This window comes from Heptranchias perlo, chromosome 31, assembly GCF_035084215.1.
Source record: "Heptranchias perlo isolate sHepPer1 chromosome 31, sHepPer1.hap1, whole genome shotgun sequence".
NCBI lineage: Eukaryota > Metazoa > Chordata > Chondrichthyes > Hexanchiformes > Hexanchidae > Heptranchias > Heptranchias perlo.
This window is the reverse complement of record NC_090355.1, coordinates 29,448,072-29,470,644: the sequence shown is the minus strand read 5'-3', so window position 1 is coordinate 29,470,644 and position 22,573 is coordinate 29,448,072. Positions and strand designations below refer to the sequence as shown.

At 41.7% G+C, this 22,573-nt stretch overlaps 1 protein-coding gene across 2 annotated transcripts in view; it reads right to left on the bottom strand.

Annotated features, from left to right (window-relative positions):
* ccdc180 (coiled-coil domain containing 180) overlaps nucleotides 1–22,573 on the bottom strand; it is a 99,968-nt gene that overhangs the window by 29,292 nt on the left and 48,103 nt on the right. The window contains exons 22-29 of one of the 2 annotated variants that reach the window (XM_067969854.1): nucleotides 19,557–19,732; nucleotides 18,328–18,508; nucleotides 15,853–15,999; nucleotides 14,073–14,217; nucleotides 11,994–12,110; nucleotides 6,658–6,756; nucleotides 3,808–3,894; nucleotides 987–1,165 (exon numbers count right to left, since the gene is read on the bottom strand). In XM_067969854.1, the coding sequence (XP_067825955.1) occupies nucleotides 987–1,165; nucleotides 3,808–3,894; nucleotides 6,658–6,756; nucleotides 11,994–12,110; nucleotides 14,073–14,217; nucleotides 15,853–15,999; nucleotides 18,328–18,508; nucleotides 19,557–19,732 (1,131 nt within the window). The remainder of the gene's footprint in view (nucleotides 1–986; nucleotides 1,166–3,807; nucleotides 3,895–6,657; nucleotides 6,757–11,993; nucleotides 12,111–14,072; nucleotides 14,218–15,852; nucleotides 16,000–18,327; nucleotides 18,509–19,556; nucleotides 19,733–22,573) is intronic. The other variant, XM_067969855.1, reaches the window with a different exon arrangement.

Sequence of the window (22,573 nt, the reverse complement as noted above, 5' to 3'; positions counted from 1 at the left end):
AGGGGAGGAGTCAGCCATTGCGGGAGGGAGGGAGGGAAGAGATCGGGGCTTTGGGGGGACACAAACTCGCACAACATGAGACGCTCCGTCGGGCACGGACGCAGTGGATTGGGGATGCGCTCCCCATTTAAAAAAATTTAATCCTCCCCTAACCCTCTCCCTCCTGTCGTGGGGTGGTGGGGGTTAATATCGAGGCCAATTTGTCATTTACAAATCCATGTCAGCTGTCCTTAATTAACCCATGTCTTTCCAACCATCAATAATTTCATCTCATGTTATGGTCTCTAGGATATTGCCAATGTTAGGCTGACTGGTCTATAGCTTTTCCCTTTCTCCATTTTTGAGCAGAGGTGTTCCATTGGCAATCTTCCAGTCCTCTGGCACAATTTCCATATCCAAGGACATTTGAAACATTGTGTCCTAGCGTCCCTGGGCTTGGGAGGGGAGAAATAGCCAGAGTTCCCTCTCCGATCACTATCCAGTCACCCCTGGAAAGTGTATGAGTTTGTAAGATTTGGTGGCCGAGAACCTTGAATAATATTGAATGCAACATTGAATAACTGCACTTATGTCTGCCAAGAAATAGGTAAGAAAAATGTCAATATTACATAGAATGTACAGCACAGAAACAGGCCATTCAGCCCAACAGGTCCATGCCGGTGTTTATGATCCACACTAGCCTCCTCCCTCCATACTTCATCTAATCCTCAGACAATGGGAAGATTTTCTTGCTTCTGTCAAGGCATAGTGACCTTTGTTGCCCATTCTCCCTCTTTTACATTTGGTGTTGAGTGCCATTCTCTGTTCCATGTTGGGCTGTGCTATGCAATACAAAGACTCAGAGCACAAACACAAACTGCATCCTACATTTACTTTTGTGGGAGCTTTAGCCTAATGATGAATTTGTAGACACACATTTCTGGGGGTCTATGCTGTCATCGGTTCCCTGCTAGTGCCAGTGAAATGATTAAGCCATTTTCACTTACTGTAGTATTTCTTTGATAACACCAATAGCCGCATCGTCAGTGACATTTTTTCCCTTTTTGGATGGCTGCAGCACATTCTCATCTAAAGAGAATCCCACTTTACTCTCCTGTTTCTGAAATTCAACACGAGTGGCTGTAGCAATTGGCCCCTGGAGAGGAATTTCTGTTAAGGCTGGATCCTAGGATAAAGAAAAATGAAAGAAGCCGAATAGCCCAAACAATTTAGCTAAACGATGATTGACAATTAAATTATTTTGAGCATTGGTGGTCGTCAAAGCCAAATACAATAAAGCCATCCTTATACTCCATACTGAACTATCAATGTGAGCCACTTTCCGTTGGTGCTGAACTTGCCGTCTTTTTATTGCCAGGCAGATTCGACAACACACATACACATGGGCATTTGCTCAAAATTTGCCTTTGTGATTTCATTACTCCTGATGTCAACAGAAGGTCCGCAAGTGACAAGGATCAAAATGGCAAAGCTGGCACCAAGTGCTGCCACAAGTGGCTGTTTGCCTTTGCCTAAGGAGGATGGCAGCAGAATCCACTCCTGAAGATGATCTTGCTCTGGAGGCAGTGCCGCAATATAAATGGGGTATTAAAGATCAGTTGTATACTGGAATTACATGGGCACATCAGCCACTACTCCTATGTTTGAAGGCTATTTCAAAGCGTCAATACCAGAGTACTTGAAGTTCACGCACCATGCACTTGTTCAACAGAAAGCTGACCTCACTGGAAATCCCAAGGTCAGTTCATTTTAATAAATTCTTCATGCTCCCTGTGCACATTAGACCATGCGATGGCGAAGGGGTGGTATTTCCAACAAAGCAGTTCTTAAAGGGCTGCTGCTCAGTTTTAAAGGGGAGCTCCAAGCAAAATTTCAACAGGCAGCAGTACACTGGTAGGAAGAGGGAGGGTAACAAACAAATAATTGTTGCATTCTTTCTTTCCTTTGGTGAACCCTTTTCAATCGAGATGCAGCAAAATAATTCCAAAAATTAATAATAAACTAACTCCTAACGCAATAGGAAAAACAATACAAAACACCTTTGCGAATCCTACTCTCAAAGGCTAGATCATGCCTTGACTCCAGTGCTCATTTTATACAGGCTCACAATGGCATCAGTGCATTCCACTCAAAAAGCACAGGAATCTGTCCGTGACAGCTAATTAAATAAATTTACAAATTTTCCCTTTTGGGCAAAAGCTCACATTGCATTTTTCTAAGTCCTGCCGAAAAAATTGTGAGGTTAGCATTGTGAGATTCAGACCTACAGCCTATTTGCACGATTTCCCAATCTCTGCATCTATATAATGGGAGCTTTCTCTTGGAAATTCTGCCTATGATCTTTCTTTAGATTACATCAGTGGTTTCCAAACTTTTCTGTATAGGGGACTCCCTGCAAAATATTGATACAGTTCAGGGACTCTCTAAAAATATTGGCATACCCCCAGAACCTGCAAATAATGGTATGCTCTCAGGAACCTCCTGAAAATAATGGCATTCTCCCAGAGTGTCCCCTGCAAATATTGACACACTCTCAGAAACAAACCCCTGTTCTAAGTTCTAAGTTTAAAAGACAGTGTCAATTATCCAAAGGAAAATAGTGCTATCACTGTAAATATACAGCAACAGAAATATTTTGCCAGCAAGTCAACAAATACAAAAATATGCAAGAAAAAAATAAGAATATGACATTTTTAAGGCACAGTGAGAGTGGCCCAAGCAATATACGAACATACAAACAATGACGGGCAGGAAAAGACCCTCTGGTGCATCCAGCCTGTCGCACACAATTGGGATGCCTTGTGCGTCACCAGATATACACTCCTCACCCCACCCAAAACCATGTGATCTCCTGGGAGAGGTGAAAAAACAGGTAAATACCCAGGCCAACTTGGGGGGAAAGACATCTGGGAAATTCCTCTCCGACCCCCTTAGGTGATCAAAACTGGTCCAGGAGATCACTCTGGGACTGATTAATGTTATATAGCACCTACCTTTTGTACAAGGTGATCTCTGCCCCAGCCAGAAACAAGTCCAGCTCTCGCTTGAAGGAATTCAGTGAATCAGCGTCCACCGCAGGAGCTGGCAGCGTGTTCCAGAGGTCCACTATTCTCTGGGAAAAGAACCACCTCCTGACAGCGAACCTAGATCTGGCCTTATACAACTTAAAATTTTGACCCCCTTGGTCCTCCCTAATATCTGATGTCAGATCCCTGGAGAACCCCTGCAGGCCATGAAATTTATGGACTGCACCGGGGAGTGTCCAACCGAGATAGATCACATTTCTTACTCTATTAGACTGTACAAAGTCTTTTTTTATAATTTGTTTCTTTGTTGTTGAGAATCCTTTCTTAAAATTTACATTATATTTGTTTTGTATGCAAGGTAAAGGATTGTCAGTGCTGATGAATGGAACATTTTTTTCCCCCTTCTCTTCTCTCTTGTAAGTGTTGAAGACATGGAGCTGTGGGCTCTGGTACCTTGCTCATTCAACTATGGGTGGTATCAAAGCCTGATCCTGTCTTCAGCCGACATCCCTGCACTTGTATTCTGCAGGAGTCCTCACTGGCTCGGGGTGTTGGCTGCTTTTTGACCTCCCTAGCCCAGACGCACTGAGGCCAGTTGTAGCGCTTCCACTACTGCTCCAAGAGATCAGCTAACAGCACAAACTAAAGGCTGAACTTGGGACCTTTCTGCCCTTCATGGCTCAGTATCAAACAAGGCATTCTATTTACCTAACGAGCTATCTGGGGATGTAATTTTAAGATTTCTTTTTAGTAAAAACACACACACACAGATTCCACTTACCACCAAACAGTTGAGATAGATGGCCCTCTTCTCCATTAAGTCCCTAACAACTTTGGAAAAGTGATACAGTTCCTCAGGCGTCACAATCTGTGGGAGGGGGGGGTCACAATTATATTACTTGCAGTAACAGAAATCACACAAGCTAAACCTGTTTTCGTTGTCTCTGCCATAGAATGCTAACAAAAGATGTGGTTGACTTACCAGTCTTTCTTTCTCAGTTTTGATGAAAGTCTTCTATCCAAAATGTTAACTTACCTTTTCTCTTCTTGAATGCTGATGTGTATAGCCTCTATTTGCAGTTTTTATTTGAGATTTCCAACATTTGCAGTTTACTTATCTTTAAAATATGCAGTTACCAATTAATTTGCTTTCAGATGATATCATTTTGGGCTTCTATTCCGTATAGCAGTTAGTAAGAGGGGAAATGCTGCTGTAATTTATTTTTGTATTCCCTTCCTTTCCTGAAGCTGCTAACTCATGTTGGAGTCGGGTTCTGAGAGTGCTTGCAGTCCTCCAGCACTTTACCAGGTGGCTATTCTTTGTGTGTTGGCCTGGCGAATGAGCATTGGCAAGCTATTTTACCACAGGATGCATCACAGCTGAGCCTCATTGTGTCGTCACCTGACATCCACATGTGCACTTTTCAGTAGGGATCAGTGGACAGTGACCAGAAGCAGGAACTTGAGCTATATATTTTTTTATTTTAGCTTCTTTAACCCAGGGATCCTGAGGCCAATTGTAAGCACCCTCATTACTACCTCAGCAGAGTTCAGACAACTCACATTTTGCAAGTCTGCCGCGTCAGCCATATAGATCAGGGATCAAACCTGGGAACTTCCTGGTCTCTATAGCTAATGCGATAGATTTCTGAATGTGCCAGTGTGATGTGATTGCATGCACATAGGATATTTTTCATACTGCATTTAAGTGTGATAGCAGGAGTTTATAGCACTTAAAATATCAAAAATTCAGGTGTATAAATGATGCAAAATTATATTAATATGAGATGATGTAACAGAAAAATGAGAATCGCGTGGATAATAAATAACTCATTCCATATTCTTTTGGTTAAAAAATTGCTTTCAAATGCTATTGTTTTTGAATAGGGGGCTGCACGGTGTCATGGTCCATGGAAGCTCCAACATACTCTGCCGAGAAGCGGAAGAATAGGGTTTTGTGTAGTCCTTTCCACATCTCAACTGTCACGGGTGAGTGGGGACTTTCACACAGGGACTGAGAGAAACTCAAAGGGCTGGTTATCCTGTAACACTCACTCATACCTCACAGTTACTGGCACATGAGATACATAAAAGGAACGTGAGAACATTTACAAGCAAAACAAGAATTGAAAAATGCTGCTGCTTCATCCATTTCAAAAATGAACCGAAGATGCAAACTAGAGAAATGCAGGTTGCGACTGTGAGTGGAATGTAATGACTGTCATGTGCCAGCCTTTCAGTGCCACTGTTTTGCCATATCTTACGTTAGCCAGGAAAGGATATGCCACATTTGGCACGATTTCAAAAGTTGTAGAATATCGAGAAACCGAAGAGAAGACCCGATAGCGAAGGGCAACACCAGGAGTGAAAAAAGTTGGAGAAAAGATGGAATAAATGGACCGCATGGCCTCCTTCTGTGCTGTATAATTCTAGGATTCGATGAAATCAGGTAGCAGTGGTAGGGTGATGCTAACCGTGGCTTTTAATAGAATCTGGACTGTGGAAGAAAGGAAAGGTGATAGTAAGGAATTCATAATTTTGAAATGCAGGGGAGAATAAGATACAGGAGGAGACGGTATGATGAGTGTTGATTGTAGGAAGGTTTATTTGCAGCTTACGAGGATTGAGAGGAGCAATGATTATAATAGATGATAAAATACAGATAAATTAGAAAGATTGCAATGGCAAGAAAGAGACATTAGAGACTAGAGAAGTGAGAGAGGGATTGTCCATCAGATGACAAGAGTTTTTTTTAATATCTTGCACAGGAGAGTGTGAGAGAGGCTGCAAGAGCTTCCCCACAAAGTGAGCAATGCATGTCCCTTTTGGGTATCTGTACTGCATTTTTCACACTGCAGCAGCTTGGGATATACTTGTCTGAGGAATTTTTAAAAATTGAGAAACCTCACTGAAAGATCAAGATCTGTAATGCAGGACATCACAAATGGCAAAAAGAGTAGGACAGAAGTTGAGGTGGGTGTCAAACTTTGGTTTTAAAAGCCTGGAGCTCATAGGAGGCAAGAAAGTGATTATAGGAAATAGACAAATGGAGTAGATGGAAAAAAAATATTTTTTTAAAAAAGGGACTGGCAAGCACCCAGAGTAGTATAAATGCTTTTACATTACAGGTGTGCAATCAACAACAGATGCGTGATTCTGCCTCTGCTGGCTGCACTCCATAGTGTAAATGACCCAGGTACCAGACAGCTTCATGACCCGTTAAAATGTGAGTTTACGAATGTGCTGCTGGATTAAGGCAGCAAGGTTTCAGCAAACTAAATACACGGAGGGACCTGGTCCTGTGCATTTGCACTCTGGATCTCAGTATTGTACATTGAAACAATGTTACAGAGACCAGCTCCCCCAGTGAACGTAAAACGGGACAGCTGTGTATGAAGGCTGCTCTCCTGCAAACGCATCGAAAGTGCAGAAAGTGTAAAACTGCCTTGGAGCATCCTTATTGGGACTTAGCCTGTGAGAAGTGGCGGTATTACTATTTCAGGTGATCCAGGAAAATCTAACCATTAGTGGTGATAAGAGGAAAAACAATCATGAGTGCAAAGGTGGAAAAAAAAATCACATTTTGGTCTGTAATTATAGGATAAAGCTTTGCAATAGAAATACAACTGACCTCTTTGTCCAGATTGGGTCGGGCACATGCATCTATTTTCCTCTCAAACTGCTCAAGGTGGGAAGCTATATTCAGCGTGTGGTAGTTGCTGATGGATACCTGCAATATAGTCATAGGTGATAAGGCTAGATTGTATGATTTAGCACTCCTGACAATGAACTTCTTTTAATGCTAATGATTGGAAAATCATGTGAAATGCAGAGTGGGCATGCTGATCTCTGGGTCCAATACACACTCCCATTGGACACTAAATTGTAAAATTTACCACTTAAAACCTTTGTTGCTATTAATTGCAATGCATCTCAAATCCAGAATCACTACTATTCTTTATCTAGCACTCTGCTAATATCTATATGCCATTTAAAATCACACACTCTCTTCCCAACTTCTTGTCACAATTTTTGGTCATGTGCTTATCTCAACATTTAATATTGAAACTGCCTATGCAAACATCTAGAATGTAAACACTGTATGTAAACAGTTGCCTGCGACTATGTCATTGCAGGCTCTAGCCAGTAGGTGGTTCTGTGGAGCGAGTTAGACCATAAGACCATAAGAGATAGGAGCAGGAGTAGGCCATTCGGCCCCTCGAGCCTGCTCCGCCATTTAAGGAGATCATGGCTGATCTGATTTTTACCTCAACTCCACTTGCCCGCCCTTTCCTCATATCCTTTGACTCCCTTGCTGATCAAAAATTTGTCTAACTCAGCCTTGAATGTATTCAATGACTCAACCTCCACAGCTTTTTGGGGTAAAGAATTCCAGAGATTCACGACCCTCTGGGAGAAGAAATTCCTCCTCATTTCCATCTTAAATGGGCGACCTGTTATTCTGAGACTATGCCCCCTGGTTTTAGATTCCCCCATGAAGGGTAATATCCTCTCAGCATCTACCCTATCGAGTCCCCTCAGAATCATGTATGTTTCACTAAGATCTCCTCTCATTCTTCTAAACTCCAATGAGTATAAACCCAACCTGTTCAATCTTTCCTCATAAGACAACCCTTCCATACCCAGAATCAACCTAGTGAACCTTCTCTGAATTGCCTCCAATGCAAGTATGTCCTTCCTTAAATAAGGGCACCAGAATTGTACGCAGTACTCCAGGTGTGGTCTCACCAGCACCCTGTACAGTTGTAGCATGACTTCCCTGCTTTTATACTCCATCCCCCTAGAAATAAAGGCCAATATTCCGTTTGCCTTCCGGATTACCTGCTGCACCTGTATGTTGACTTTTTGTGTTTCATGTACGAGGACACCCAGATCCCTCTGTACCGCAGCATTTTGTAGTATTGCTCCATTCAAATAATATTTTGCTTTTTTATTTTTCCTCCCAAAGTGGATGACTTCACATTTTCCCACATTATATTCCATCTGCCACATTTTTCCCAATCGCTTAACCTGTCAATATCCCTTTGCAGACACTTTGTGTCTTCATCGCAACTTGCTTTTCCACCTTTCTTTGTTTTATCAGCAAATTTGGCCACAAGACACTCTGTTCCTTCATCCAAGTCATTGATATATATTGTAAATAGTTGAGGCCCCAGCACTGAGCCCTGCGGCACCCCACTAGTTACAGATTGCCATTTTGAAAATGACCCTTTCATCCCGACTCTTTGTTTTCTGTTAGTTAACTAATCCTCAATCCATGCCAGTATATTACCCCCAAAACCATGAGCTCTTATCTCGTGCAGTAATCTTTTATGTGGCATCTTATCGAATGCCTTTTGGAAATCCAAATATACTGCATCCATCGGTTCCCCTTTATCCACCCTGCCCGTTACTACCTCAAAAAACTCTAATAAATTTGTCAGACATGATTTCCCCTTCATAAAACCATGTTGACTCTCCTTGATTGTATTATGAGTCTCCAAATGTCCTGCTACTACTTCCTTAATAATGGATTCTAGCATTTTCCCAATGACAGATGTTAGGCTAACTGGTCTATAGTTACCTGCTTTCTGGCTCACTCCCTTCTTGAATAGGGGTGTTACGTTTACGGTTTTCCAATCCGCTGGGACCTTTCCAGAATCAAGTGAATTCTGGAAGATTACAACCAATGCATCCACTATCTCTGTAGCCACTTCCTTTAAGACCCTCGGATGCAAGCCATCAGGACCAGAGGACTTGTCAGCCTTTAGACCCATTAGTTTACATAGTACTTTTTCTCTAGTGACAGTGATTGTTTTCAGTTCCTCCCTCCCCTTTGCCCCTTGATTTTCTACTATTATTGGTATGTTATTAGTGTCTTTTACTGTGAAGGCAGATACAAAATATCTGTTCAAATCCTCTGCCATTTCCTTGTTTTCTATTATTATTTCCCCAGTCTCATCCTCTAAGGGAACAATGTTTACTTTAGCTACCCTCTTCCTTTTTATATACTTGTGGAAACTTTTACTGTCAGTTCTTATATTTCTTGCTAGTTTACTCTCATAATTTATTTTCTCCCCCTTTATTATTCTTTTAGTCATCCTTTGCTGGTTTTTAAAGTTTTCCCAATCTTCGGGCTTACCAATAATCTTTGCCATGTTGTATGCTTTTTCTTTTAACCTGATACCACCCTTGACTTCCTTAGTTAGCCATGGTTGGTCCACCCTTTTTGTGGAGTTTTTCCTCCTCACAGGGATATATTTTTGTTGCAAGGCATAAAATATCTTTTTAAATGTTTGTCACCGCTTATCCACCATCATACCATCGAATCTGTTTACCCAGAACACTTTAGCCAATTCCATCCTCATTCCTTTATAATTGCCCTTATTTAAGTTTAATACAGTAGTTTCAGACCCAAGATTCTCGCTCTCAAACTGGATGTGAAATTCTATCATGTTATGATCACTGCTTCCCAAGGGATCCTTTACTTTGAGATCATTAATTAATCCTGTTTCGTTACCCATTACCAGATCCAAAATGGCCTGTTCCCTGGTTGGTTCCCTGACATATTGGTCTAAGAAACAGTCCCTATTAAACTCTATGAACTCTTCCTCAGGGCTATTTTTGCCAATTTGATTTGTCCAATCTATGTAAAAGTTAAAATCGCCCATGATTATTGCATTACCTTTTTTACAAGCCCCCCTTATTTCCTGATTTATATTTTGCCTACAGTGCAGCTACTGTTAGGGGCCTATATACTACTCCCACCAGTGATTTCTTTCCCTTGCTACTTCTTACCTCCACCCAAATTGATTCGACATCTTGATCTTCTAAGCCAAGATCATTTCTCACTATTATACCAATTTCATCCTTTATTAACAGAGCTACCCCACCACCTTTACCTTTTTTCCTATCCTTCCGGAATGTTAAATAACCCTGAATATTTAGCTCCCAACCTTGGTCACCTTGCAACCAAGTCTCTGTAATGGCCACGAGATCATACACATTTGTTTCTAGTTGTGCTGTCAATTCATCTATCTCATTACGAATGCTGCGCGCGTTCAGATAAAGAACCTTTAATTTTGTCTTTTTACCATTCTTTCCTACCCCGGCCCCATTTGCTAGTGCACTCTTATGTTTGTACGCTCTGTCCCTTCCTGACACACTCTGTTTATCATTACCCTCATCACTTTCCTGTACTACTTCCTTGTCTTTTCTCTTTATCAATCTAAACTTCGCCCCACCTGAGCCCTCTACCCCCTCTATTTAGTTTAAAGCCTTCTCTACCGCCCTAGTTATTCGGTTTGCCAGAACACTGGTCCCAGCATGGTTCAGGTGAGTTTCTGAAATCACTTTCCCATCTCCGTCACCACTTTTGTGTATGAAAAAACTTATATTAATTAACTGATGGTGGGCAACACTGCAGACAATTTACTTACAATATTGTTACTTATGTTAGTGTAAAAATTCCTGTGTTGCATTTTCAGTGCAGTGTATCATGCTGAATTCTGAAAAATTCTGAATGCCATTTTTCAGTTTGCAGACATATGGGGGAAGAAGATTTCCTTTGGTCATTATGGGGTTGATTTTAACTCAGAATATGTATCAGGTGGTTGGGCAGCAGGATGAGTGCGAAAGGCACTCCCTGAACAAAGATCCAGGCTTGGGGGAGTATTTTAACTCCCAGGCCTGAGGGCAGCGGATGCTGAGTCATTGAATATATACAAGGCTGAGATAGATAGATTTTTGGACTCAAGGGGAATCAAGGGATATGGGGATCGGGCGGGAAAGTGGAGATGAGGTCGAAGATCAGCCACGATCTGACTGAATGGCGGAGCAGGCTTGAGGGTCCGTATGGCCTACTCCTGCTCCTATTTCTTATATTCTTAGGCCTCATTTAAATACTGTCGGCCCACTTCCTGTTTTTAATGGGGGAAGAGGGCGCAGAGCGGCTTCTAGCAGGTAAAGATCAGACGGCCCTTGGCCGCTCACTGGCTTCCAGGTAAGTGGTGGGGAGGGGTTTCGGGAAACTCTCGCGATAGGGAAGGTGGGGGGAGGAGTCCGGGACAGGGGCTGCTGCAACTTTCCTTGTGGGACCCAGAGGAGCGCTCCTGTTTCTCCTTGCCCCACAATGGAAATTTTTCACTTACCTGGAGGGTTCTTCATCCTTCCCACTAGTTGCTGACCTGCTTCAGCCTAGGTGGAAAGCTGCGTTGCCTTCTCTGCTCAGGTCCTAATTGAAATGCTATTGGACTAATTGGGATCCTATTGAGGTCATTGGATCCTGATTAGCATTTATGCATGAGGCTCCCCCGCCTGAGTCTGGGTGGGTGCCTCATCCGTCTCCAAAACCAGTGGCGTTAAAATCAGAGATCGGCGGGAATGGAGTGGGAAATGGAGCCCCTCCCTTTTATCTGCTCGCCCGTTCCATTCACGCCCAGCGGGAAGAGTTAAAATTCTCCCCTATGTATTAATAGCATTTAAATATAGCAGGAAGATTTCCTCTATTTGGCACTTCTAGCAAAATCATGAAAGCACTCTAAAAGAAGAGGTTTATAATTTCACTAAACTCATCTGTCTTCACCAGACATCCACAAGTGCACTTTCTACTAGGATAACTGTTAGAAACAGAAACCTTTAACTGGTCTTTTCTCTCCCTAGCCCAGAGGCATTTGTAGCACCTCCCTAGCTAAGATCAGTTAACTCAGCACAGACCAGGGATCAAATATTTTTTTTTTTATTCGTTCACGGGATGTGGGCGTCGCTGGCAAGGCCGGCATTTATTGCCCATCCCTAATTGCCCTAATGGGTCCTACTTGTCTGTACAGCTCACCAAGTAATTAGGGAAGCAGTTGAAAATTTTTCTTTCTGCAGTCCTCAAGTCAAATATGTTGGTACCGAAAAACTATGTACATTCGGTTTTCGCAATGTCCCCACTTAACCATTGACCCTGACAGCTTCTCTTACCTCACTTTTGATTCTTGCTTGAGTGTTTGTCAGAAATCGCTTAATTTTCTCAATGAAAATCAAATCCATTGTGAAACGCAAAAATTTGTCTTCAACTGCTTTGATCGCCTCAGTAGCCTTTTTGAAAGAATAAATAAAAAGTAACATATTCAATAGCACACTGTGGTTCACAATTCCTAAGACTTGATTGCCAAGATCATGTCAATATTTGCATGGCACACGAGAATGAAATAGACCTGTCCTCAGCAATGGTTTTACAAGGACGTTTGCAGATGTATTGGTTAAAAGTCCCACCTGAAATGTGAGCCCATCTTGCTCTTACAGGCTGTGACAGGCCTACTGTGCATTTCCAGTATTTGCAATTTTTCTTTTTATCTCTGCTGTTTGATCAACTTCCCTTCCAGATAAGCCAGCCTTGAAGAAGTCTGTTCCGTTCTTTGTTGTGATTTTAATTTGTCCAGTTCAGCATCAATCTGTTCCCTTCCCTTCTTGTTTGTGACTACATATTTGCTTAAAAAGCATTTTCAGAGCGATATTTCCTTCCAGTTCTGACACAGGGTCTCATCTCTCACAATCAGACAATGACTTGACCTGCTGTGCATTTTTCAGTATTTTCTGTTTTTATTTCAGCTCTCCAGTGGCCATGTTTTTCTTTTTAATGAAAATCTGCAGTTCAGTTTCTCCAATATTCCTCCAATGATTGAAAAGTGAGGGGTGAATATACTAAACAATACTTTCCACCACTGATGCAGAACTATCAATTTTAAAAAAATACTCATGCAACCCAGCAGACACATCAATCCTGGAAACCGATTCAAAGTGCACTGTCTTCATTTAAAATTTTTGACAAACTATTTTTGTGGATGAATTTTTGTTGAAGTATACATCAATATATTAAAGAGTTAGCGGGGCTCATTTTAATTTGGCCATATTGGTGTTAACGAGGCACTAATGTGTTCAAAATGGGGTTGATGACCTTACCAACCTGTTTGCGCCAACGCTCCTCTGGGCCCCCAAAAATAATCCGAGATGCTGCCCCCCTGACTCCCCCACAAACCACCCTCCCAAGATTTACCTTGCTACCAGAGGCCATCCAATATTATATCAGCCTGAATCTGGCGAGCTGCATCGGGACACCTGTTTGGGGTGAGCAGCTCACCAGCTCTCTTTAAATGAGGTCCAGACCTCGAAATGGCTCTGGCCCCCTCACTCCCTGCACTCACTCTCCACCATTTGGCCACCCGGTAGTTAAAATCTATCCCAGCATGTCAACATTCATATTTGGCAGGTGAAAAACTATTTTGAATTTTTTTTAATAAAAGCTTTTGTTGGGTGAGAAATTTCTGTGCTGGACATGAAACACATTCCCATTTCAGCCATCCAGTGTACGGCACTCCTGGTCAGGTTCAGCATGGGTGAGGTGAAAAGTAACGCACCAATGCCAGAAGAGACTCTGCACCTCATGCATACTGAACCTACTAGAAAGTGCCCGTACCTGGCCGTCCAGTCAGGATAGGGTTGAGCTCAGCAGTGATGATCTCCAATGTGCAATAGTCTGTCAACACTCTGACTAGTTCATGCATAAAGAATGACCACTTGGGCAAGGTACTGGAAGGATATTGGTAACAGTGGAACTGTACCCCATAAAAAGCCAGTGCCTTCAGAGGGGAAAAATCAGGCAAAAATGTGGGGGGGGGGGGGTGGGATTGGGGTGGGAGGAAATGTAATAAAGTTAGGGATCTGGATGTTGAAGTGAGTTAGAACACTGTCCTTTCTCCTCGGAGTTCAAAGCCAGTCCAGTTGCCTACCTTTCTTGGTGTAAGGATTCTACATATAATGAGTTGGGGCAGCTCTAGCACCTCGATATGCAAACCAAAGAAATATTGGCTGGGCCAAATTGTTAAACTGTTAGCAGTAAATTATACAAACATTCAGTCCATTTCACATATAGATCCACACCATGACATGCTAAAGTCTTGGCAAATGTATAGACACGGTCTATAATAAGCTATGTTTTCAGGGCATTTTCATTTTAATAAACTGAAAGTAACTACTACTTATTCAATATTCAGTGTGTACCTGTTCTAAGGACAGGGCCTCCATTACTTCTAAATCAATCATAATTGTCCCTTCTGTCTTGGCAATGCTGATGGCTGTATCCGCCACACTCTCGCGGTACAGACCAATTTCTGTTGGTGTATAGTTACCGCCATCTGCAAATAACCTAAAAGTCAGAGCATTACATAACAACATCAGAATTTTTAGGAACAGGAAAAAGCCATTCCGCCCAACAACCCTGTCTCTTTTTAATGGATCAATCCCATCTGCCCAACTTCTCAGGATATCATTCAATAATTCTCCAATTGCCCCTAAACCCACTTATATTGTTCGCTTCAAAGGCCCTTCTCAAAAGCTGTATTCCACAACTCTGTTACCCTTCGCACTCCTACATTTTTAACTTGTGTACCCTAGTATTTGAACCCTTCAGCACAGTGAACAATTTGACTCAAAGAATTTTGTAAATCTCTTTCATAATCTTGATACTTCAGTTAGATCACCTTGAAGTTTCCTCTTTTCCAAAGGAAACAAGCCCAACTTCTTCATCACTTAAATTCCTGGAATCATTTTTGCTGTACTCCATGATTATATGATGTCCTATACTTGAGCTGTGCGATCACAGGGACAGGAAACCTCTGCCTCCAACCCTTCCCATCTCCAAAGATTAAATGAAGCAATTTCTCCTCATAACTCAGGTACCTAATTCCCGCCATCAATTTAACTGCCCTTCACTACACCTTCCCCAATGTCTGGATGTCCTTCTCATAATACGATGACTACCCCAGAACTGTATACGGTACCCTAGGAGGGGCCAGACCAGCTATCGGTGGAAATTAGATTTCCTGAGATTTTTGCTCTTTTGCTCTAGCTATACAGTCCAAGGTCCTGTTTGATCTCTTTACTGCTGCTGCACACTGTATTGATCTATCCACTAGTATTCCCAAATCCCTCTGCTATGTCATGTCTTGTAGGATATTAAGTTAGCTTACATTGCCACTATTTATTATTCTTTCCCAATCTCGTGACTTTGCATTTGTTCACATTAAATGACATCTGTCATGTCAGATAACTCACTTTTTAAAAAATATACATTACAATAGAGACTACACTTCAAAAGTACCTCATTGGCTGTAAAGCTCTTTGGGATGTCCTGAGGTTGTGAAAGGCGCTGTATAAATGCAAGTTCTTTTTCTTTCTTTTTGTAAACAGCAGTCAGCACTACAGAAACTGTTGGTATTCTTGTGGGTAGCTGTCATTTATAAGGTAATATGAATATAGAGGGTTTGATTTCTATTATCAGGTTATTCTGGGTAGATATTTATTCAAGATGTTGCACTCATGATATTATTTTATCATGAGGATGGATGTTAGTGCTGGAGAGTGGAGCACTTTCCATTCCAGGCACCCAGTGTCAGCACCAAGCACCCCCAGATCAGGTATAACACATAAATGCAGAGCAATGCTCCTACTATTCTGCCCCAGTGATGTGCCTCAGCCCCAATCTCAGAAGAAATGCAAATGTTACACTCATAACACGAGTGTAACATTTGCATCTCCCACACCATAAGTTGCCCATGCCCACTCTGAGGTGGACTGAGATTGCCCAAACCCATTTTTCATAAGACCCAGACTACGTTGATTTTCAGCAATCTATGAGCTGGATTTGAACCCAGATGCCTGAGGTGAATGTTCCATCTCTAATCCACTAGTCAATAAACTATAACCCATTATTAATAGGAATTTTACACATTTCCCTTTAGAGTCCTTGTTAAAGTCAAGTTCAATCTTTGTCTCTTGGTACCTGAATGATGCGATAAACTGTGCATTGTCATCTCGTAATTTTCCTAGAGATTTGTCCAGCACTTGCTGGAAGTTGCGAAGCAATTCACTGACAGTTTCCATGTATTTGTCCTGCTTGCTGCGAAGGGAGTTTAGCAGAGTAATAAGCCTGGGATAAAGCAATGAATGAGAACAAAAGCTATTTATAGAAGTAATAACTAAAACACAAGAACAATGCCATGACCTTTACAGCCAAGAAGAACAAGGGCTCCAATATCATGGGGACATCATCACCCTGCAAGTGACACACCGACTTGGACTATATATCGCTATTCCTAAATTGTCGCTGAGTTAAGATCCTAGAACTCTCTCCCTAACAACATCATAGGAGCATCATCACCATACGGACTGCAGTGGTTCAAAAAAAGCTGATCATTACCAAAGGGACTGGCAATAAATGTGGCCTTGCCAGTATCACCCACACCGAGAACAAATAAAAAAAACCACATAAATAAAAAATTAAAATCTTTATTTGATCTCCATTTACATCCGTAATGTTGTATTCTGCTAAAGTGTGTAACAGAGTAGTGCTTTTTGCTAACTGTTTGTTGTGGATCACAATCAAAAGGAGTGCTGTGTTCGAGGGCAACTCTCTCAGAAATGCTCCAATATGCTGTGCCATGGAACAATGAATCATGGGGGGTGGTCCTCTCTCTGTGATACCCACATGTGATCGTCCCCGTCCCCTTACAGGTTTCAGGTGTGCTCTCTGGATGGAGGCTGGGCACTTCCCTAAGGGAAGGGTCAGGTAGATCAGCCTACCAAATGCAGATTATCTCGTCATTTATCTCATTGCTATTTGGGGGGGCCTTGCTGTTGGCAAATTGGCTCTCGCGTTTGCCTATATTACAACCTTCAAGCTTTTAAAACCCAAGCTTAATGCCACTTATCTACTTCTTGATTTATCTGATCTTCTCTCCTACACAACCTAACTGGTGTCCTTTCATTGCGTGCAATTTCCAGCATGTCCAGGAGTAGGACATTTTTAAAAAACTCGTTCTCAGGATGTGAAGGATTTCTGATTTTTTAATATGGACTTTTTGGTGCCTGCTTTTTAAGGAGAACTAAGTAAGGACCATGGAGCGGGAAATGTCAGAGCGACGCTTGCCCGGGAAACATGAGATGGATAAAGAAATGGACTTGAAACCCTGGATTAGCAGAGTGAATACTGGATAAAACAGCATGATAGATTAAAATTATGAACAGCAAATGAAGGATAACTCATGTGCAGTCGATACAATCGAGACAAAATTACAGGTAGACTAATTTGGGATCGATAGCCTACCGAGGAACAGATTGTTTGTACTGAAACACCAACGGAGCAAAGGACGATGTTAAACTTGGCCAAAATCGGTAAGCATGCTGGCTTATTGTTAAACTTGACCAAGTTCGAAAGGTATCATGGATCTTGTTATTGCTTCAAACTGCCAGAGAAAGACTGTGTGCTTTCGAAGGACACTGGCTGCTAACAGTAAGAGATATAAACAAGGTTAAAATTAAGACAGCTGTCTGCTAGACCTTGGGAACTAGGAGAAACACCAGCAAGCTGTCCTCCCAGTAGCAGGAAAAAAAGATATAAAAACCACAGGCTTACAAAGATTTTTAGACCACGGAGCATTCAAAGAAGAAGTCGTCGACAAAATTAACCCCTTACAATCTCCCAGAAGAAACATCTGGTCACCCTTGCTCCTGAGTTGTACTCCCCGGATAGGGATGTATGGCATCTTTATCTGGAAAACCATCACTTCTTAATGTCAATAAAATTATTTAGAGTGTTTAAAACCATTCTGAAGTGTTTCAGTCTTGGTTGATTCTTAGCATTTGTATCTTAAAGTGTTAAAAACCCTACAGGTCTCACTGGCATGTTTGGCATTTATTGCCCATTGCTAGTTGCCCTGAGAAGTCTGTGTGGTTAAGGTGCTCCCACAATGTTGTAAAGGGTTGTTACAACAACTGAGTGGCTTGCTAGGCCACTTCAGAGGCAGTTTAGAGTCAACCACATTGGTGTGGGAGTGGAGTCACATGTAGACAAGCAGGTTTCCTTCCCTAAAGGACAGTTGGGTTTTTACAACAATCCAAAAGATCCATTGTTACTTTTCCTTTATACTGAATTCAAATTCGCAAACTGCCATGAAATAGGATTTGAACTCACGTTCTCTGAAATATTAGTCCAGGCCTCTGGATTACGAGACAAGTAACATAACCACTACGCTACCGTATCCTTATTGGCTAACTTTCCCTTTCCTAGCCGAGAGACGCCGGGGCTAATTACATCACCTTTATTGCTACCCCGACTGTGAACAACTAATTTGGCACAGGCCACAAATCGTACCTGGGACCTTCCAGGTCTGTGCAGCTCTATACAACATTGGGCAGTGCGTTTATCCATGAAGGCACCAGGGGAGCTCTTTACATTCATTTTTTGAATACGATTTACCTGTCAGATTTAGTTGCATTTCTGAAGATGTCCTCCATGACGTAAATGCTCTCACGGAATTTCAGGATGGATTTGCAGTGCTCTGCTTGGACTGCTGCAAACTCATTTTTCAGTTTTTTCAAAGCTTCATCCATCCCTTTACAGTGACGGTCCACTTTCTCACTGTGCAGGCGCAGTTCCGCTGTAAGATAAGGTCAATGGTTATTTTCGACAAAGCTGGAAAGATGATATGGGGGAAATTCCACAGGAGTTTTCCCACCTGTCTGCCATAACTTCAGCGGAAGAGTCACGCACACCCGGAAAAATGGTGTAAATGGCGACAGTCTGTTCATGCACATAAACAATGGCATTATCAAAAGGCAGCAGGTTACCTGTACAGAGGGGAAACTGTATCCAGGGCCACCAAAAATGGGGAGAAAGTTACTCAGGTGGTTGCCTGATAAGGCCCAAGTAGATTTGAAAGTTGTTTGTATCTGGTTTAACAAGAACTGGCAGCCTTCATTACCGCTACGGACCATTTTTTTGGGCATGAGATTAGACAGTGTATGTCGACAGGCTATTTGACTGTGTTTGACGTCTCAGATGAGCCCAGTCCTGTCCTCACCAAACATCGACAACTATGTTCCAGTAAAACTCACTGGATAATGATAAGGAATGACAACTTTGCCTATTGTTTTTGTTCCCTAGTCCAGAAATATTGGGACTAACTGTAGCTTCCCTATGGCAACAATGGTTGTAAGAACATAAGATATAGGAGCAGGAGTAGGCCATACGGCCCCTCGAGCCTGTTCTGCCATTCAATAAGATCATGGCTGATCTTCTACCTTAATTCCACTTCCCCGCCCTATCCCCATATCCCTTGATTCCCCTAGTGTCCGAAAATCTATCGATCTCAGTCTTGAATATACTCAATGACTGAGCATCCACAGCCCTCTGGGGTAGAGAATTCCAAAGGTTCACAACCCTCTGAGTGAAGACATTTTTCCTCATCTCGGTCCTAAATGGCCAACGCCTTATCTTGAGACTATGACCCCGAGTTCTGGACTCCACAGCCAGGGGAAACAGCCTCTTAGCAACTACCTTGTCAAGCCCTCGAAGATCAGACTAGGGATCAAAACTGAGACCTTTCAGGTCTATACGGCACAATATAACACTAGGTGGTGCATTCACTGACTGAGTATAACTAAACTTTCAGTTTAGTTGTGCTTTTGAAGTAGCAGATACTGTACCAGCTCTGACATGGAGTACATCCATCTTAATCCGTTTTCCTCTGGGCTTATGCAGGTGAATTCGCAGATCCAACTCCGCTTTAAACTCTTTTTTCTTGACCATAGCAATATTCTTGATATTTTCCATTGCTTTATCATACCAATCCTCTAAATGGTCAAAGAAATTCAAGCGAATCCTAGAAAGATGAAGAAAAGATATATTATATCCAATTACAACTTGGGTTTGACAAAAACAATATATTTCCAAGGTCCAGTATCATTAAATGGAGTGCTTGTTCTGTAGCAATATTTTGACCGACTTTCGATTGGAACAACAGAGAATTTATGAATGCTGACAATGAATTACCAGCTAGTATTCCAATCGAAGGGTCTGATCAAGCCAAAACATGCTCAAGTAGTTTAGAACCATTTCTCGGATCTTCAAGATTAAGTTAGTGTCTGTAATTCGCTGATATCCACCCAGTATTTATCTATAAACATTATATATGTGTGCATTCTGACCATCGCACACTAACGTATGTTTCTTTATCACATTTGAGAGAAGTATAAAGAAAAAAAAACTAGCATTTGGAATCAACAGTGAAACTTTCGAGCAATAGAACATACCAGAGCCAGAAAGTCTGCACCTTCTTAATCAATCTTCACCTAAACAAACTCAGGATTCTGGGCTCCAGTTTCAATAGCAATTAACCACTGATTAACTCAAGTCCGTTAAACATTTTAGCCTTATCGGGTTTTACATGGTATAATGATCCTATTCCATAAAATTGCACATCCTCTCACTTACTGTGACAGCATATCATCTGAGTTACTGTGAGTAAAACCACAAAGATCCACTAATACATATAAAAAGTCTAGTGCACATTTTTGTCTGTCAAACTTCAGGCTTCACACTTGTCACATATTGCCAAAAAATATTTGGAGTATTTTGATTGGTTCCCATTCACCTCCTGCCTGGTTATTCTATTGATAGCTGCTTTCTGACCAGTGATTGTTGATAGTTTTTATATATCCTTAGTAGATCTTGATTGGTAGTTTTTGTTTCTGCTTTTGACTGGTACATTCTTTACCTGTACATTTGTGATTTGTTACATTTTATGAATATGAAATTTGAGCCAATTGTGTGCAAGTGGACACGGAAATTTACGACAAATTTCCGTGTCCACTTGCACACAACTGGCTCAAATTTCATATTCATAAAATGTAACAAATCACAAATGTCCAGGTAAAGAATGTACCAGTCAAAAGCAGAAACAAAAACTACCAATCAAGATCTACTAAGGATATATAAAAACTATCAACAATCACTGGTCAGAAAGCAGCTATCAATAGAATAACCAGGCAGGAGGTGAATGGGAACCAATGAAAATACTCCAAATATTTTTTGGCAATATTTTTTTTTAAGTCACCTCAGAAAAGAGTAATCAAATAAGGCTTTTGACATAAGAAAAAGAAATAACAATTCATGATAAAGGCATTAGCTTACATAGATAGATTTTTTGCGTGTTTGAAATATCTTCATGAATATTTTCATTCAACACAGAACAGAAATCAAACCTGGTAGCTTCTGGTCTCTATGATTCACCCAGATCAGTGCTTTTCCCAACGCAATCATCAGGGATCCCTAGCAACATGGTTTTTAATTAAATTCATAATTATCTGTCTCTGTAGTGGAAGTCTGGGTCTTGAATTCTGCTGCTTCCCCAGATCTCCGAGCAAAGAGATTCAACCAAGCAGCAGACTCAGAGAATGCACCCATGCAACCCAGTGCTCATCACTCTGGTGGATTACAACTCCTGGAATACACCAGTGTCATCCTGATAGACTACAACTCCAGCATGGACAGGACAGTGAGGGCTTACAAACAGGAGGTCATGGTTCTTTCTGTGAATGGCCAGTCCTCCTGTTAACAAAAGCAAATTCTTGCATTTTAAAGAAACATTTTGATTTTGTAATTCGACAAACAAAAGTTGTTTTTTTTGTCCTATCCTTTCTCATTGGAAAATAGATCTAGGGAAAAATCTCAGAATACTTGCCAGCAGGTTAGCATGTTCCTGGTGCTATTAAACAGTTAAATCGCTATACCTCTCAAGGACCAATGGCTTCACTCCCCCTGCCCACTGTGCTCCACTTCCCAGTCCCCTGAGCTGGTCATCCCATTTTCTGAACAGTAATACTAAGAATCACTGGCTGGAGACTAAAAAGAAACGCTTTGTATGGGTAACTTAACATCAATTAAACCTGAAGGCCCAGTGGCCCTTACAGCATTGTTACTGGATCTTTCACTATAGCAATTCTGTAAATATTCCTTCTTGCACTACCTAGAGTAACTCCACCCCCAATTTTCTCCCTCTTCTCCTAAAGGTACTGACTCATAGAGGGTATGGCTTCATAGGCACTGACAGCCCAAGTAGCCATTCTTAATGGGGAACTTAAGGTAGTGAGTGTGGGGTCGTAGTAACCAAGCCCAACCCTGGCCTCATCTGATATTTACCACATGCACTTTCCAGCAGAGGGTTACCGGATTGGGGTCAAGAGTGGAACCCCTGGCTGATTTCCCCTCTGTGGCCCAGGGGCACTGAGGCCAATTGTAGAACCTCTACTGCCACCAAGCTGGGAACAGCTAACTCACCTCAGATCAGAAATTAAACCTAGTACCTCTGGTCAGTACAATTCCGACAGGACCAACTGAGTCATTAAGGAAGCCCACAGACGTAGTTTTAAAGAAAATTAAATGTATAATTATCTGAATGTTTCAACCCAAATGTACTTGAGAGAGTAACAGACATATATTTTTAAAGTTCAATGCAGCACATAGTTGTGCCAGGCTATGGGTTTGTAACCATAATCCCAACTTGCTGAGTTCGGGGTGAGGAGGGATACGAGAAAGGAAATGTAGAAAGCACAGGACAGCCTCCTTCTGAAAGGAGGAGGTGAGAAAAAATCTGAAGGTGAGTCACCCTGGATTGCTCTAGTACAGCTGACTGAACAATGATGTTGGCAACAACGCATGATCT